Source organism: Anabrus simplex, chromosome 10, assembly GCF_040414725.1.
Source record: "Anabrus simplex isolate iqAnaSimp1 chromosome 10, ASM4041472v1, whole genome shotgun sequence".
Taxonomy (NCBI): domain Eukaryota; kingdom Metazoa; phylum Arthropoda; class Insecta; order Orthoptera; family Tettigoniidae; genus Anabrus; species Anabrus simplex.
The window spans coordinates 129465175-129482723 of record NC_090274.1 but is presented as its reverse complement, the minus strand read 5'-3'; the positions used below and the strand labels follow the sequence as shown (position 1 = coordinate 129482723).

Genomic DNA, 17549 nt, shown 5'->3' with positions numbered 1-17549 from the left:
TACAAAATTCCAGCTTGAAAAATCTTTGGGAGGCAGTGCAGGACAGAAGATATTGGCGTATTTTAGTTCATGGGGTCACAGAGAGTTGGAATCGACTAAACGAATAGAGAGAGAGGAGTGCAACTGTTCACCCCCAAGCATTTTGATTTATGGCCAAGACCTTTAAATTTTTCTTTTTTCACTAAGGCCACGTAAAAGAGGCAATTTTAACTGTTCCTATTTAAGTGTAAATCAGACTGTCGAGCGGGTAAGACAGTGTTGCGAGTAGCCTCCTAGAGCAGTGGAGCTTCAAGCTCACCTCGTCTATCCAATTCTTATTTGATGTTGTTCATCTGGATTTGAAATTCAGAAAAGAAGAAAAAAAGGGAAAGAAATAAAATTTCAAAATTTAGAGTTTTTGATGAAGATTTGATCTTTTCTCTATCCACCCATTCACGCCCACACCTTCTTACACCTCTAAGCTCAACAGAAATCCCCATAACAGTAACGATGTAATGTTAGTATCCTATGTTCCAATAAAGGTAAAATAATGCATGCAAGATTCAAAAGAACTGTCTAAATAAACAATTATTTAACAAGTTTTATTAGCCCACAAAAGTTGGGGTGGACCTGTTAAACAAACTGAAAGGCCAGTATTCAGTGGCAAGGGATTGATACCAATGGCACCTTTGCATATTTTTTTACTTTGCTGGATGTCTGTGGAATAAATGCGCACATCATTGTTCAATGTAACACATCAGAAAATATCCATTGAAGGATATTTCTGAAACCACAGCCTTGTGAAGAATGACATAGTAGCATTCTCTTGGGATGGGAATCTCTCTCTCTCTCCCCAAGCACCCAAAATCTCAAAAATCTGATGAAGCAACTTGAGAGAAAGAGAACAGGGCTGCACATTGCGAGACAACCTCAAGTAAATCTAGACAAGTTAGAGAAGGTTGAAGGTAGCAGACCACAAGTGAAGATCATCACCGGTTTATGTTTCAAATGTGCCCCGGGATGGCGAAGCTACAGCAGAGACGTAGCCAGTGAACTTACAACACTCGCAAATGTGTAGACATTATCATAACAGACATTTTATATGATACAGCAGAATGGATTTTAAGAATTAAAATCTTAAAAGAGAAAAGTTCTGCCTAGTCTAAAAACGTTGCAGAAATGTAGAAACCGCGAATGAGTCTTAATATAATAGTAGGTATTTTTTTAAAATGTTCTATTCTTGTATAATATAACATGTCCATGTTATGAAAGCGTTAATGGTGAAACGTGTTCCTACTCTTTATCACACACTGACCTGTCCCTGGACAATACGGATAGAGAAGCTGCCTGATGGAGACCGAGTGGAACCAGCGACACACACCTGTCAAACAAGGAAGAAGGAAGAGGACGGGTTACATCAAAGACAACAAGTACTTTACCAGTCCTGGTTAATTTATTACTTTTTTAATATTATAAATTTGTAAAAAAATGTTTACACGAAATCAATCATTAAAACCAAATTACTCGATTGAAGCAAATACCTTAGTCTAAAGAAATATGTTGCCACACCTTTCTAGGTCTCGAGATGTGGTATTTCATACAAGGAGCCTCCGTACCTCCCTCTTTTATTGGACATTACCTCAATTTAATAGTTCACTGCATAGTACACACAACGTCCTGTCAGCAGCCAACAACATTAAGGAAGCGTGAATGATAAAAAGGAGAAGTTTCAAAAAGTCTGAAAGGATGTTCCATTTCAAGCACTGAGAAAAGTGATGTTTGGAGAGAAACTGCCATCATGGTCTCTGCCAACATCACAACTGCCTGAAAATGGAACTAGTGACTTGAGGTTGCATCCAACAAACACGTGCCCTCTTGCTACACATAACCTCAACTACTTAATTTCCATCTTTTACCCTACATCTGAGTTTTACAAGTGTACAGTTCAACTCTTGTAAGATGGCAAAAGCTTTCGTTGTGCTGGTTGACATTAGCTACAATATTTCACTATCTTGATACGAACACTAATGTCACACTCGTGGTAGTGAAGTCTTTATATGACAGTATCAAGGCATTTCAAGTTGTGAACCAGTTTCCAAACAGGTTCACTGTGGGCCAAAAGTCATGATTCTTACTATTTATAGTGACATGATGAATTTTTTATGAGTGGAGTGGACATAATTCACTGTTTTCCTATAGTTGTTCCTGGTGTGGTTTGGAAGAGATGAACCTCCCACAATAACAACTTGACGATAAGCACCAGTTGGCTGTGGTCTTTTGTAAAGGAAAAAGAGCAGCGATTTGTTGAGGATTCTAAAGGAGAGATTACCCACGGCTTCAATACCATCATTCCTGAAATTCTGGGGTGAGTAGCAAAACCAGATGAAAAGTTAGATAATTACAATAACATTGTTCAGTTCACTGACAATGTGCATAGTCTTGAAGTGAAAGACCTCGACAAGCATTTAGCTCCTCAGACTGCTGTTTTCACTACACACAAATTTCAGAAGATAATTTACATGTTTCACAAGATTCCAATATTGATAAGATTTATACTCATTTTTCCTTCATTTCGCTTGTAATTTAATTTCCGTCATTTTATTCACATTGTCACTAGGTTTAAAACTTGGTATACTTGTCCATGGCAATGCCCAATGAGAGAGATACAATAACTAAATAATGCTTTTAAAACTTACTTTCTTACACCAGTGGCTCCTCTCATACGGGAAAACAAACCTCGTAATGTTGACACTGCCCTGACAAGAAAGTTAACAAGGTTTGCCGTCTTACAACATGCAGCACTGATATTTTTGAGACACTTCATTGTCTCATGGTCCCCAAGTCTTTCATTTTTCCAACTGCATATGCCAAGTGATGAGTGCACAGGTAAAACAACATGTGTGTCATATCTAACTCAATATGAGCCAATTCTTTAACACAACTACTATACAAACTTTTATATACAATAATCAAACAATGTGGGCTGTTGGGTCTCTGCAGCACTACGAGCTAATTCCTGCACTTGTATGGGACCGCCATGCTAATTCTCTGCTAATAGTGAAATTGAAAATTTACAGCATGTTTACATCAAATTCTGCTTCAAGCTAAGAAAAATAGCTATAGAATCTTATGAAATCCAGAAAACTGCTTTTCAGGAGCAGGCTATGATATGCTCCCAAACACTGATCGATAACATGCAACCTGGTCAACCAAAAATGATCGCAAAAGTGCCAGATTATCCACTGCTTTCTACATCAAACTTTTGAAACATCTACGGGGGTGGGGATGCAAGAGAGTGGCTCATTCTCCAAGACAATGCTCTCCTGACTCGGTTTCTGGCCAAGAACAACACGATGCTCGTGCCATCCCCCCTCCTCCTCCCCCCCACTTACACCATCTGACTTCTTCCCATTTTCAAAACTGTAAACGGCAGCGGAAGGGGCAAAGATTTAAGATGGTAGACTAAATTCAAACTGAATTTCGAACATGCTGTGAGAAAATGCCTTTCTGGATTATTTCTGCTCATGGCACCACTGCTGGAATTTATATCTAGCCTGCTTTGTTAATGACAGGGGCCAACTATTTATGAGATCACAAATAAACATGTATGTAGCAGGCAAAACTTACTTTAGGTCTTAATAAGTGCAAGTTCATCAGCAGGTTTATGCAACTCATTTAGGGAACAAAGGCATGAGAGTACGTCCAACAGCCCACGACGTGCAGACAGCAAGAGAACACATCAACCAAGTCTTGTATGAAATATTACATCTTAACTTAAAATGAGATAGCCTTTACAAAGTAACGAAGGCAGTTTGTACAAATAGGGAAAACAAATAATTAATGCACAGACTGAAAGACTAGAATGGATTACCAAAAAGGAGCTTCTTGCGATGGCACATCTCCTTTACAGCAGAATTGTTCGCAGGGAAAGATACAAAATGGCATGCAAGAGTTTATCAAGAATGGTAAGATCACTTTCAAAAATATCCTTGTTACCACTAGGTCTAAAGCTGAGTCCACACACCATCAAACAGTGTCACAGAAGTAGTAAAATAAAACAAAGCTCCAAATGTCAAAGATGTTGTTTTAAAGAGAAGACTACAACTTTTACTCAACTTTACTCAACTCGTGTGTTTTTCTTTAGAACATTAAAAATATTATTCAATGATAACACAATATAAAGAATCTTAATAATACACTGAAGATGCTGCAAAATTAATACGAATGAAAAGTACCGACTGGCTAACTGAACATTGGCTTCATTGAAGATTAATTAGGCAACATAACTTCTGTGTTAGTTGCTGATCAAGACTGAGGGAGATCCCTCCCCTTCTCTTGCCCTGCGGCGAGCAACAATAAAGGCACAGATGAATCTAATGGTTTCCCAGAAGTTGTGCTCACCAGCTGACCAACAAACAATTCTGCTTTTAGGACACTCAAAGAAATATCAGAAGACTCTGAAATCGAAAACATTGTATCATTCTAACACTGCTGACAAGGAACAAAAATACAAAACAAATTATTTTCCATTTAATACTGTCAGGAAATTATGGGACATTACTCAGAATGTAAATATCAGCGAGTTGACCATCGTGATTAGCGAATTCTACAAACCATTGAACAGCCGCAGGTCAGATTACAACTGTCGACTTCTTGTCCCTCAGTAGACGTCCAGAAGAAACGGACTGAGAACAATGTATTCCTAGGATACAACACAAGAAAACCCACCAGGAACTAGAAAAAATTTCAGGAATGTTGAGTTGATGTGTAAAATCTCTTTGGAATTTTAGATTTACCATAGACAAGTTTATTAAAAAGCAATGAGAATTTGGGATTCCCTTGACAGAACATAACAATAACTTTAATATACTTCTTGCAATTATTTCAATTATCTGATTTAAAGTTTTCCATAATTTACACTCAAGTTTCTTATCACAGTCTATACCATCTTTCCTTCATAATTAAAGCTTAAGGAGATACTTTTGGACCTTGTGCTTTTTGATAATCTTACATGCCACTACACAAACAAGACGATTAGATGCAAAAAATATCTGCTAAATGTTTTAAAACTATCGAAACACAGTTTGTGAATAACTTGTAAAATTATATTTCTGGACATAGTTGATGTAGTGCTGTGTGTTGGTACAGTACACCCAAGGAATAAAACAAGAGAGGAAGACATTAGTTTACTGCATTGTCAAGGAGCAAAAATAAAATGAAGAAGGACCTGTTAGCAAGCAGTAAAAGCTAACATTTCGTCTATCACAGTGGGGTGATCATTACCAATAGATTTAAAAGATAATCTTGCAAATACATAACTCACCAAATTTTAAAAACAAGAAATACAAGAACAATAAAAATATTATTAAATTAAGTACAGGCTATGTTATAACCTTCATATAAAAATAGTTCTTTTTCTTTAAGGAGAAACATTTACAGAAGAAAGAAGACAAAAATAAAATTCTGCTGTAGAGAAAACTTAACACACATGAGAATTAGCCATCTTCTATCACAACACGCAAAAGCTTGATTGAACAATACAGTCATCAACACAAGCCTTCTCAACAGACTCAAGATTTTAAAACAATCAGAATTTAAAAATCTTTTCTCTTTGCTAGCTACTGTGTGTGGTACTTCATAGCCCAAGCTCAAATATCAAGCCAACCTACGATACAGTACGAAGAACCAGCCGGTGCACATAGCAGCAAATCGATCGACACACGATTCGTTCAGCTTGGCACAGTGTAAGTACACATCGTGTCTTCTTCACATCAAACACTTAATATAAAAGAATAACTGGTGCCAACTAAGTATGTTCTCTCTAACGCCTAATAGTAATAGTGCTCGTTGGCGCGTAAACCCATTCACACGGCGACATGCACACATTTAGTTTAGTACTACACAGATCTTTGTCCACTTCAAGGTTTCTTCATGTCATGGTTGCTTTCTTTTTCCGCACACAAGTTTTGATGATTTGTCACAGCATGCAAACCAGACCCCGTTAGCACAGGCGAGGAATCGTAATCACAAGACAGAGTTACCTATAATATTCTTTTAGTTATGAAAAAATAAAGTCCTCTTTTATTTGCGTCCCACTGCAGTCACTCGGCCCAGTGGGCGGACACGATCGTCGGCGAGCTGGGCCGAGTCTATTCTCAGTCCCAACCGTTCTCCTTGATCATATGGGCCAGCTCAATGATGTACTTGCCCTCCTTGTACTTCTGACTGGACTCGAACGCGTGCTCCTGAAACCAGAGATAACAATCTTACAATTCTACGTGTTGTAGGCTCCTTACTTGCTGGCAACTCTAGTGGACAGTGGTTTCAGGTGCCCTATTGTCTCACCTTTCACATTTATGTTCTGTAAAGAAAGATAAAAAGGACATGTACAAGTGGAAGGGGCTGGCACGTAGGGAAGGCTGACGATGCTCTTATCTGTTTACTTTTGATTCCGAAAGTTTAAATGAAATAGTTGTTAGTGCCAGCCTGTGATCCTGCTGGTAAAAACACCCCAGCATGCAGCAGGCCTACAACTCTCTCAACTTTTAAGTAATTTCCTTGAAAATTTTACCTGATCACCATGAAATGAATGTTCGTCTCAAAGACATTCTACCATACACTAAAAAAAATATTTAAAAAATGTAAAAAAGTATCTACTTCCTTTCTCAAAATGTATCAAGAGCACATCCCAGTCTATTTGTGATCACCGCAATCATGTTAGGAAATGTTGCCACTGATGCTTTCACGGCCCCTACTTATAGACACGATACTGTATAGGCTTTTGGGCTTATGCCGTGTCAAGAAAATAAGATGAAATTCTTTATGTTTCACAGAGAACTGCTTTAAAACCTTTCTCGTGGACAGTCAAGATTTTCTTCTGATGACGCAGAGCACAGTTCTCTGCGAAACGTAAAGAATTTCACCTTATTTTCTTGACACGGCATAAGCCCAGAAGTCTATGAGTATTCTGTCTATGTTAAGAAATGTTGAAGCCTGCTGCATTCTGATGAGATTAGTCCACTTAAGCCACCACCCAGTTCACTCTCCATGAAGTCATCAGAAACACTGTCAATCACCTGCGTCAACATGGCTGCATCTCGATTCAATCTCACTCTACTAACATCACGAGAGGACACGCATCGTAAACACTGGAAATGATCTACCAGTTCCAGCTTTGTATTCTTAACCTGACAACATTTAGTCTTGGAAAGGCTAATTTTCATTTTTCTTTTCTTCACTTGCTGTACCTATTTTCAAGTTCCAGGCTTTCAGCACAACGTGGCATTAAGACCAAGTCATCAACATAGGCCAAACTGCTTACTACATTTCCTTTATACAACAAAGGTAGGTAACCACTGGAAGTCTCACTGCGACCCCTTTGATTACTTGGAACAACCAACCCCCAATACAGCTCTTGGCACTCCCATCACATGCCTTCTCTGGATGTACAAAACGTAACATTTTAGGCCTTCTCAATCATGAATTTGCCAGTGCTTCGCCCCAGTTTTGCAGAGGGTTCGTAAATTGGATTGGCAAGCAGCTAACAGCTAACGTGCACTATCGACAGACCACTGCAAGCCTCCTTGTAGGATAACACACATCGCCTGCCTTTATACTAGCTGTAGTACCTGGCACATTTGTATTACTAAGTCAAGTTTTGTAGCTTTCTTTATTGTGACGTTAGGTGATATTTTAGAGTTATTGTTTGATAATTTCCCTTTTAGTTTTGTATTCTGTTTTGTATTAAAATTTGTCCTGGCAGCCCAAATTGCCTGGGAAGTAGTCGATCATGTCAAATCCAGAATAATAAAAGGAAGTGTCCGAGTGTGTATCTATGGCATGCAGAGATCCGAAACTTTTAACATAGGCGGATGGAAAGGGGTACAAATGCATCTCGAAGCCATATTTTTTATTTTTGCATTCGTGGTGTGGGGAGTTCTGAACGATAAATTGGCTGAAACGTGTGTTGGGATATGACAATCCAGCATACTGTTATCACCATGATAAAATGTATAGATTCACTGTTGCTAGACAACATACATAAGATGGGTAATACAAGTCACATGCCAGAGGAAGCCACTGTCGAGCCATATACGGTCCTCGATAACCAGAAGTGTTTGTCTGGGTGTATGCGTGTGATGCCCAGCCAAATCTACTCAAGCAGAGGTCTGCGCCCACAGCATTTCAATGATCGTGCATTGCTGTGTCAAAGAGCGATTCTTGCCCAAAGAAATGAAGCTGTCAACGTCACCAACAAGCAACTTTTAAAAGAATTACGCAGTGTTCTACAAATGTTCAAGACTCTTGACAAGGCACATAATATAGATGAGACTTTTGAACAACTTGGAGTCACCTGGAGTACCCTTGAACATCTTGGAGTGGATGATCCTCCCTTCCACTGCAATGGAACACTACTGTCAGTCAAGCCATCATCATGACTGGACATGCCACGGGTATACATTCCTCAGATTTATACAATCCCACTGAGTTTTGCTATGTGCATCAACAAGGCACGAGGACAAGTCTCCCATGGTCAACTGTACGTGGGCTGTTCTAGAGTTGGAAAGGCAAACGCTCTATAAGGAAAAATTAGTTTGCTTTTATATAATATGGTCTTTTATATTGTTTTAGTATTCTTTGTACCAACCATTGTCCTAAGCACTGAGAGTAGTAATATAATTAAAAATAAAATCGTGTAATTCATGTAGCCCGCCTGGTGGCCATGATCGTTAAGGCGCTGAAGTCTAAAAACGGTCTAACACCGAGGTTCGAGTCCCGTTGGTCGAAAAAATTTTCACCTTCAGAATGTTGGCCGGCAGGGTAGGGGAGGTGGTGGTATACAATTTCTAATCACTAGATTGCGTGCCAAAAGCCTGGATTAAATTCCAAACCTCTCCGCAGTGCTCATATGGAGTGAGGGCATATGACGCTGTTGACAGTGATTCGTCCGTCGGATGGGGACGTTAAGCCTTGAGCAGACCCCTTGGTGCTATTCGACAGGAGTAGGCTATGTGCCGGCACCGGGTTTCACCCTCTCCCTACTCTCATATATCACGTCATTCATTTCATCTCTCATTAACTCCTCTGATGAGGTTGACGTCAGGAAGGGCATCCGGTCATAAAAAACCGCCACGACAAATTCATCTCACCTCATACCCGACCCCGTGGGGAAACGGGACAAGGGTTGGACAAACAATTCATGTAACTTGTGCAAAAAAATGCTGTGTCTTAATGTTTTTTTTAAATTTTACTTTTAAATAAATGTACCAGAAACAATCTGACGGCTGAATTAACGCAGGTACTTGCTAGTATATAATAAAAGTAAGTAATAAGAGTACGTTGTTTAACACTGAAGCTTTCACAGCCCATATGTCATGTCAAGGAAACTTTGCTCCGCGTCTTCAGCTGTTCCCGAGGGTTTGAGGGTTTGAATTTAAGAAAGCCTAACCGTTACAGCTGTAGTGGCCAGGTGGCTGGCAGAGCGCTCCAAGTGGGAGCTGACGACAACGTTAAGCGTGCGTGCTTGTGTGTGTGTGCATGAGTAGTATCAGAGGCGAATGTGGTAGAAGATATTAAAAACTAATAAAATAAATGCAATGAAAGACACAAGGATATAATAGAACAGAGCTGAAGAATGGTAAGAAAGTATGTGGAGAAAGACCAGAGGAGGAGGATGATGATGCAAGACTGTATGAGGGGGAGGGTGTTGCTGTGGTCTGGTACAAGTTACTCACTGAGAGTTGAGCTGGTACAAATCACTCTGATTTTAACAATGCATGAAATATAATTCATATTGGTTTATAAAGACTGATTATATACACTGAAACACTTAACAATTGAACTACATGATAAAACCGAGACTCCACATAACTATGGAGCTTGATGTTCGTGAGGAATCTTAACATCACGAGTCTATCACACCCTGTTGTCTTACACAAGCTTCTCTCTACCGGAAGTCACCCCCAGCCCCTCCCCGAGAACACACAACTGGAGGAGAGTGCTGCACTCTGATTAGCAAATATTGCGATACGCAATAACATTTGATATACAATAACAGAGGGCATAATCGTACACACGTTATGAAAGTATGAAATTAATACAACACACAGCTTGGAATGAACCAACTGGTGATGAATCTACGAATTTGGAAAACACCAAGACAAAATAACAATATAGAAAGGACAGAAAAGAGAACTACTTACGTAAATTGCCAATGGCTGGCAACCACGAAGTACTCGAAACTGTTAGGATTTTTATGTATTTCCACAGCTTCCCGTATAATCCTAGACCTGTAGTGTTTAGTGTGGGTAAGAGCTAAAAGCAAGAACAAATTGTCCTCACTATTACACCCTGGGGTGTACAAAATTCCCTGTACATACAGCAAGGTATACATTGGTCGAACATGCCAGTCCATTGGGACTCTCATCAAAGAACACCAAAGAAAAATCCGTCTCAACCAGCCAGGCAAGACGTCTCAACGAACCGGACAACTATGGATTTGACACTAATGTCCGTCGTATCCAATTATTTTAACATGTCACCCCTTGCCTAGGGGTGTTTTATCCCCACAGTGTTTTTTCCCCAGATGTAAGTCATGTGTATACAAAGTTTGGGCGATACTGCACCATGCCACAGTCTAGCTTGAGCAAGTGGAGAGTGAGGACGTGCTGCGTAGTGCGTGCCGTAAAGTATGGTAGGAGTCTAGCAGTATCGGGCCGCGATTGGGTGGGGGCTGGGGGGAGAATGCAAAGAACTGTTTAGAGAAGAAGGAAGATCTGGGAAAGATGGGAGAGGGCGGTGTTAGCTGTGCTTCTGTCATTGTGTGTGTGTGTGTGTGTGTGTGTGTGTGGAGGGGAAATTGAACCCCATCACAAGTACCGGTGGCAAATTCAGCGGGGAAGACTTGGAGGGTGATTAAGGACTTGGTGAAAGAGGTTATAAAAGAAACCTGCCCATGGGACCAGATCAAGGAAATGATGAGAGAACAATTGAAGGAGATTGGGATATGAGGCAATGCCTTCAAGAAAAGATTGATGAAACTATGACCAAAATGTGTAGCAATGAGAAAAAATTAGGGCAGCTAAGAGTGAAAGTAAAAAAAAAATCTAGAAGAGGAGGTGCTAAAGCTGAAGAAAGAAGTGGAAATCAGCAATCAAGAGAAGATGAAGAAATGCATATTTTTGTACAGTGTTCAGGAAGATACGAAAGAAAACAAGTAGACGTAATATGCAAAGTGGTTGAGGTCATACAGAACTAGATGAAAATAAATTTTAGTGAAGGACACATAGATGACATAGAAAGAGTGGGTAAAGGGAAAGGTCGTAGCCCAATCAGAGTGGAGCTACTAGCAAAGAAGTCAGCTAAGGATAACGTGATGGCAAGCAAAATTGGCGGTTATACAAATTTTAGTGAAAAATGGAAGAGTATAGGTACTTTAAGGCAGAAACAGATTCCAAGAAGGATTTTTCCAGGAATCATTAATGAACAAGGGGAGTGTGTATGCAAGGATCTTCAAAAGGTAGAAATATTCAGTCAGCAGTATGTGAGGATTGTTGGTTACAAGGATAATGTCCGGATAGAGGAGGTGACTAATACTAATGAAGTATTAACATTTACCTATGATAACTGTGCCGTACCCCCGGCAGGATGACCCAAAGGAGAGCGGGCCAGGGATCTGGATATAAAAGTAAGGTCCAACCCAGAGGATAATGTCAAGTCCCAATTCAAACAGCTTGACAACAACTTTATTCATAGACAATGTAAAACAAACCAATTCGGAAGCGCACGAAAATCAACATAAGATAACTAAAGAAGGGTTTTAACCCGTTTCCATTTCTCATCCTTGTAAAATATAAGAGGAAATCCACTCCTCTAATAAAAGGTTTAACATAACGTAAGCTGCGCACCTTGGTACCAAATAAATGTCTTACTAATCACTACAGCGCTACAACGTATATACAGCTCGCCAGTTACAAGGTAAGGAAAACTCTTCTATCAGTGAACTCACAATGACACGCATACTTCCCAACTACACGTCCAGAACATTCTGGAATCTTTCTTTCATGTTACAAGAAACGTACAACACCTTAAGTTACTTTACGTTACTTTCACAAAATATCTCGGCACCAAGCCGTTCCTGATCAATTACAACCAGATACATGGCGTTACATAACTGTACAAGTTCCTAGTTCCTCCCATCATCCTACCAACACATAGCAAGCCAGTAGATCTTACCTCCCATGCCCCTCTCACGGTGCTCGGTTCGACCCAAGAGTAGTGCTCTCCACCAAGAGCAGCAGGTAAGTGAGACGGACCACCGCCCGGCGAGGCACACTGGCTCGCCGGGAGGGGTAGGTCCCGATACCAACGTCATCACGCCCCTCTCTCGGAGAAGCCGGGAGGGGGTAAGTACACGCGAGGGAGCATGGCAGACGATCGACATACGAAAGAAATGCAAATACGGAGGGACGCCCCAGGACGGAAAGAATTCCTTGTCCATGGAGCCATAAGTGAGGAACAGGGAGAGACACATTTATTACACAATGAATGCCTAGGACATTCAGAAATATGCACAATGATGGTAGTAAATTTTCAATGAGCTCGCTAGGAGCACAGCACAGGAACCAAGTCCTTTAAGGCGGGAGGAGACCAAACACACGGTTCAGACCTCCCCCCCAAAACACCAACCCAGGGTTGACCAAAGTGTTTTCCTTCCATAAAGATCAGCCGCATAAAGTTCATTATCTTGAATACTTGCTGGATATACAATAGTGTTCTTGCTTTACAATAAATAACTATATACAAAAGTAACATCTTGCTGCACATAAAAATGAAGAAACAAGTCTTTGCCCAGATAATATATAAAATTAATACTCTTGCTGTTCACCAAAATGACGTAGTGAGTCCAAGATTATCTCTGAATTTACATTCTTGCTGTACATTAAATGAAATAGCGAGTTCTTGCCAAGATTAGCACTGAAATTACTTTCTTACTATACACCATAATGAAGTAGCGAGTCTTTGCCAAGCCTATCCCTGACCTTACATTCTTGCTGTATCAAAAAATTAGTTTCTTACTGTACACCACAATGAAGTAGCGAGTCTTTGACAAGTATATCCCGGGATATGGCAACATTCAGTTCAATGAAGATGTCCCCAGCAATCGCCAGGGGAAAGGTGGGCCATCAGGGCCGGCAACCATCATAGCTGGGATACAACCCAACCAAACCTTGAGCGGCATGCATGCAGGACAACGGCCACAGTAGCTGACCGTCTCGGAGCCTCCGTAGGCAACTCAGACGCTGGAAATCCCCATCCTTCTGAACTCGGTAGCCGTAAGACACGGCGGCTGGAGTCAATGATCGCCAGGAATCGCAGCCACGAGGGGCCCTTCTCATGGAGCAGTGGGCGTAGGTGGATACTCCAGTCCACTGTAAAATAAAGCAGAAGGCCAGCAAAGATGTCGAAAGATATCCATCCACCGGTACAGGGTACAGGGGGCCAATGCAGTGTAGGGGACCGGACCGGGGGGCATGGGAGCAGTACGGGTGCGATAGGACTCCGGGAGGACTTACATTAAATCATTCATAATAAATAAATAATACATCCAGATTTGTTTTTCTTAAAAAGGGAAGAACAAACTTAAACTAACTAAGGGAAGAGCATATCTCCGACAAGAATGGAAATGAGTCAAAACTCTCCGGATAACCAAGTTAAAGCTTCATACCACATGAAACCAAGGTACCCGTAGCTGAAACGCTAAGCAGGCTTTACTTGCGAAAGATGAACTCGGAAGACTCTCTCCGTCTCCGGATCCTTTACCAACAAGGTGACCGGCGTTAAGAAATCAATAATTTCATACGGTCCTCGGAATCTAGGAGCGAGCTTCCCGGAAGGCACGAAATTCTTAACAAAAACATTATCTCCTACAGCGAGATCGGTCGGTCGGCGCCCCTCATTGTAACGTTCTCTCTTCTTCTCATAGGACACCTTGAGGTTTTCCTTAGCCTTTTTCCAAATTGCCCTGATGTTAAGGGGGTCAATCCTCTCTGGTAACAGTTCATCAATGTTCCAGAGATTACTGAGTGGAGAGTTGGGAACGAAGGAGAACATAAGAGACACAGGAGAAAACTGATGCGCTTCATGTACAGCAGAATTAAATGCGAAAGCCAGCCATGGCAACGAAGTGTCCCATCTCAAAACATCATCATGATGGAAGGCGATGAGAGCGGCCCGCAAATTGCGGTTGACTCTCTCTGCATAAGAGGGTTGGGGGTGGTACGGGGACGTTGTCACATGCGTAATGGACAGGCTAAAGCAAAACTTTCTGAACAAATTCGACGTGAACGCCCTCGCATTATCGGACACCAAGTACTGGCTCGGACCAAAGGAAGAAAATATGGTTTTTAAACACCTTATGGTGGACTCTGCCGTGGCTAACCTCGTCGGAAAAAACCAAGAAAAACGAGTGAAGCCGTCGACACAAACAAATATAAATCTATTGCCATCCGTCCTTGACTTGGGGAGGGGTCCCACATAATCTATAAATAGACGTTGCATGGGTCGCGTAGCCTGGGTAGAAGACAACAGGCCGACCCGAGTATTAAGGGCAGGCTTGCTCATCCTACAAATCTTACACGCTTTGACCATCTCACGGACTTCAGCATCCAGCCCCTTCCAAATAAAGTTTTCGCGAATTTTCTCCCTGGTCTTAAACACTCCCAGATGACCAGCCAAAGGAGTTTCATGGAAATATTTAAATATCATAGGTACTAATACCGATGGAACAACAACTTTCATCTTGTGATCAGAGCGGGAGGGACAGCAAAGGACACCATTTCTTAACACATATGGGTTAACAATCTTGCCTTCTTTCAATTGCTGGACAATAGGCCCTAAGATAGGATCTTCCACTTGGAATTTAGCAAGATCATGGTATAACAACGGGGCATCAGTCAAGATCGCTCCAGCCAGGGGTAAAGAAATTAGGACCTCAGGGTCAGAAGAGTCATCATCCTGAATAGGCTGACCAGTGAACATGCGGCTAAGCGAATCGGCCACAACATTGTCCGAGCCTCGAATGTGCCGTACATCGAACTGAAACGCCGATATTCTTATGGCCCACCGAGCTAGACGGCCCGTTTTCCTAGGTTTACCCAGGACCCAGCTCAACGCTTGGTTATCGGTTTCAAGCTCGAATTTTACATGTTCTAAATACATTCGAAACCTCTCTAGGGCAAACAACACAGCCAAACCCTCTAACTCATAGACTGAATATTTACTTTCAAGAGGAGTCAAGGTCCTGGAAGCGTAAGCAACAGGTCGCCGGCCCAGGTCGGATTCTTGCATTAAGACAGCTGCAACCGCCGAGGCTGAAGCATCGGTCTGAACAATGAAGGTTTTGGAAAAATCGGGCATCGCAAGTATGGGAGCATTAGTTATAGCCAACTTCAGATCCTCGAAGGCTGCTTGTTGTGAAGTACCCCATTCAAACTTCACCCCTTTACGCCGGAGGGCGTTAAGAGGCCCAGCACGCTTAGCAAGGTTAGGGATAAACTTACGGAAGAAGTTTACCATCCCGATGAAGCGGGCGACGCCTTTAACGTCCTGTGGGGGTCTGAACTCATCAATGGCCCGGGTGCGAGACTGGTCGACTGAAACTCCATTAGATGACACTATATGGCCTAAAAAGGACATCTGCGGCTTTGCAAAGGAAACCTTCGACAATTTAACCGTCAGGCCAGCGTTACGCAGTCTAGACAACACTTCGCGCAGGTGGGCAAGGTGCTCCTCAAAGGTTTCCGAATAGATGACGACATCGTCGAGGTAATGATAAAGATAACTGAATTTAATATCCGAAAACAACTGATCTAGAAGCCTACTAAGCACCGCAGCGCCAGTGGAAATGCCAAAGGGCAATCGACAAAATTCGTAGAGGTTCCAGTCGGTTGCGAAGGCTGTCAAATGACGGGACTCCTCTGCCAAAGGGATTTGATAATATGCCTGGTTTAAATCCAGGACGGTAAAATACCTAGCCTTTCTGAACCACGAAAAACAGGAATGCAAGTCTGGGAGCGGAACAGATTGCAATATCACCTTCTTATTCAATGACCTGTAATCCAAAACTGGACGGTAACCTCCCTGAGGCTTAGGCACGAGAAATATGGGTGAGGAGTAAGCTGACGTGGAAGGCCGAATTATTCCCTCCTGCAACATGTTATCGATGATCTCCTTCAATGCTCGCATTTTTGGGGGAGAAAGACGATAGGGCGGACTCCTAACAGGAATAGAATCTGAGACCTCTATCTTGTACTCCAACAAGTTAGTCATCCCCAATTTTTCCGTCAGAACCTCGGGAAAGGCATCACACAACTCCCTAATGCTCTTGGCCTGATCCTCGGGCAAATGGCTAAGATCGGAGCCCTTTTCGTCCTCAGAGGGCACCACGGCAAAAGAAGAACTCGAGTTAGACCGCAATACAGGAATCCGAACATCACGACAAAATTTGAACCAGCAGGACCCTTCCTGTACATCCAAAACCAAGCCTGAGTAAGCGAAAAAATCAGATCCAAAGATTACAGGACACGGTAAATCTTTGGCCACATACAACGGAAATTTCCACGAAAAATTAGCAACACGAATCTTACACTTCACAACTCCCAAGACTTCAACTCTAGAAGAATTAGCAGCCACACAGGAAAAGGAAACCGGGTGGACGACGGGAAATTTACACACAGATTTATGCAGACCAAACCACTTCTCGCTTACAAAGGAAACAACACTTCCAGTATCTAAGAGTGCCGTCACTGGCTCATTATTAATCTCGGCCTTGACAAATGGAGCTACCCCCTTATTCTCGGTCGTTATCTGCAAACATTCGGCAGGACAGGATGACAAACGTTCACCTGGAGTCGTACGATGATTTTGACTAGGCGACGGCGAATTAATGAGCCTGTCCCTGGCCTTTTGCCGGTCTAGTCAGATACCTTTCGGCCCTTTCGTGCAATCCCTCGCTACATGACCCGGGGTCCCACAGCGAAAACATACAACCTTCGAAACCCTAGGCGGCCCCTCGGTACTCGAACCACGGCTAGGCCCTTGTGCCTGAAGAGATCGAGAAGGGCACTTATTACGGAGATGATCAGACGCGCCGCAGCCAAAACATATTTTTAACGGGGCGGGTTTACGAGTAACAGCACGCTCAGATACACCCCGGCCAGAAGAAAGACCAGGATCGCGAAGCGAGTCGGCATGTCGAATGCCCTCCGCCGAGACGACCATAGCTTCCAACTCGGCAAAGTTACGAGGCTGAGACACAAAACACAAGCAAGAACGATACGACGGAGTAATTCCTTCCACGATAGTCGAAACCACCTGCTCCTCCGTATAATCAAGTGCGAATACCCTGGCATAAAATTTAATGTCAGAAATAAATTCTGATAAGGTCTCATTTAAACGTTGCACACGAAAGTAGAATTGTTGCACCAAAGAATTAAGAGCCCTAGCGGGGATAAAGTGAGTTAGTATATGGGCATGAAACTGATGCAACGATAATTGTTCCGATATAGCAT

At 42.1% G+C, this 17549-nt stretch overlaps 1 protein-coding gene across 3 annotated transcripts in view; it reads right to left on the bottom strand.

The window, feature by feature from the left end:
* Positions 1-1412: 1412 nt before the first annotated feature.
* Positions 1413-17549, bottom strand: part of Ypel (Yippee-like) — a 377506-nt gene continuing 361369 nt past the window's right edge. For all 3 annotated transcript variants that reach the window (XM_067154922.2, XM_067154923.2, XM_068229524.1), the window contains one exon: positions 1413-6224. In XM_067154922.2, the coding sequence (XP_067011023.1) occupies positions 6135-6224 (90 nt within the window). In that variant the 3' untranslated portion in view covers positions 1413-6134. The remainder of the gene's footprint in view (positions 6225-17549) is intronic.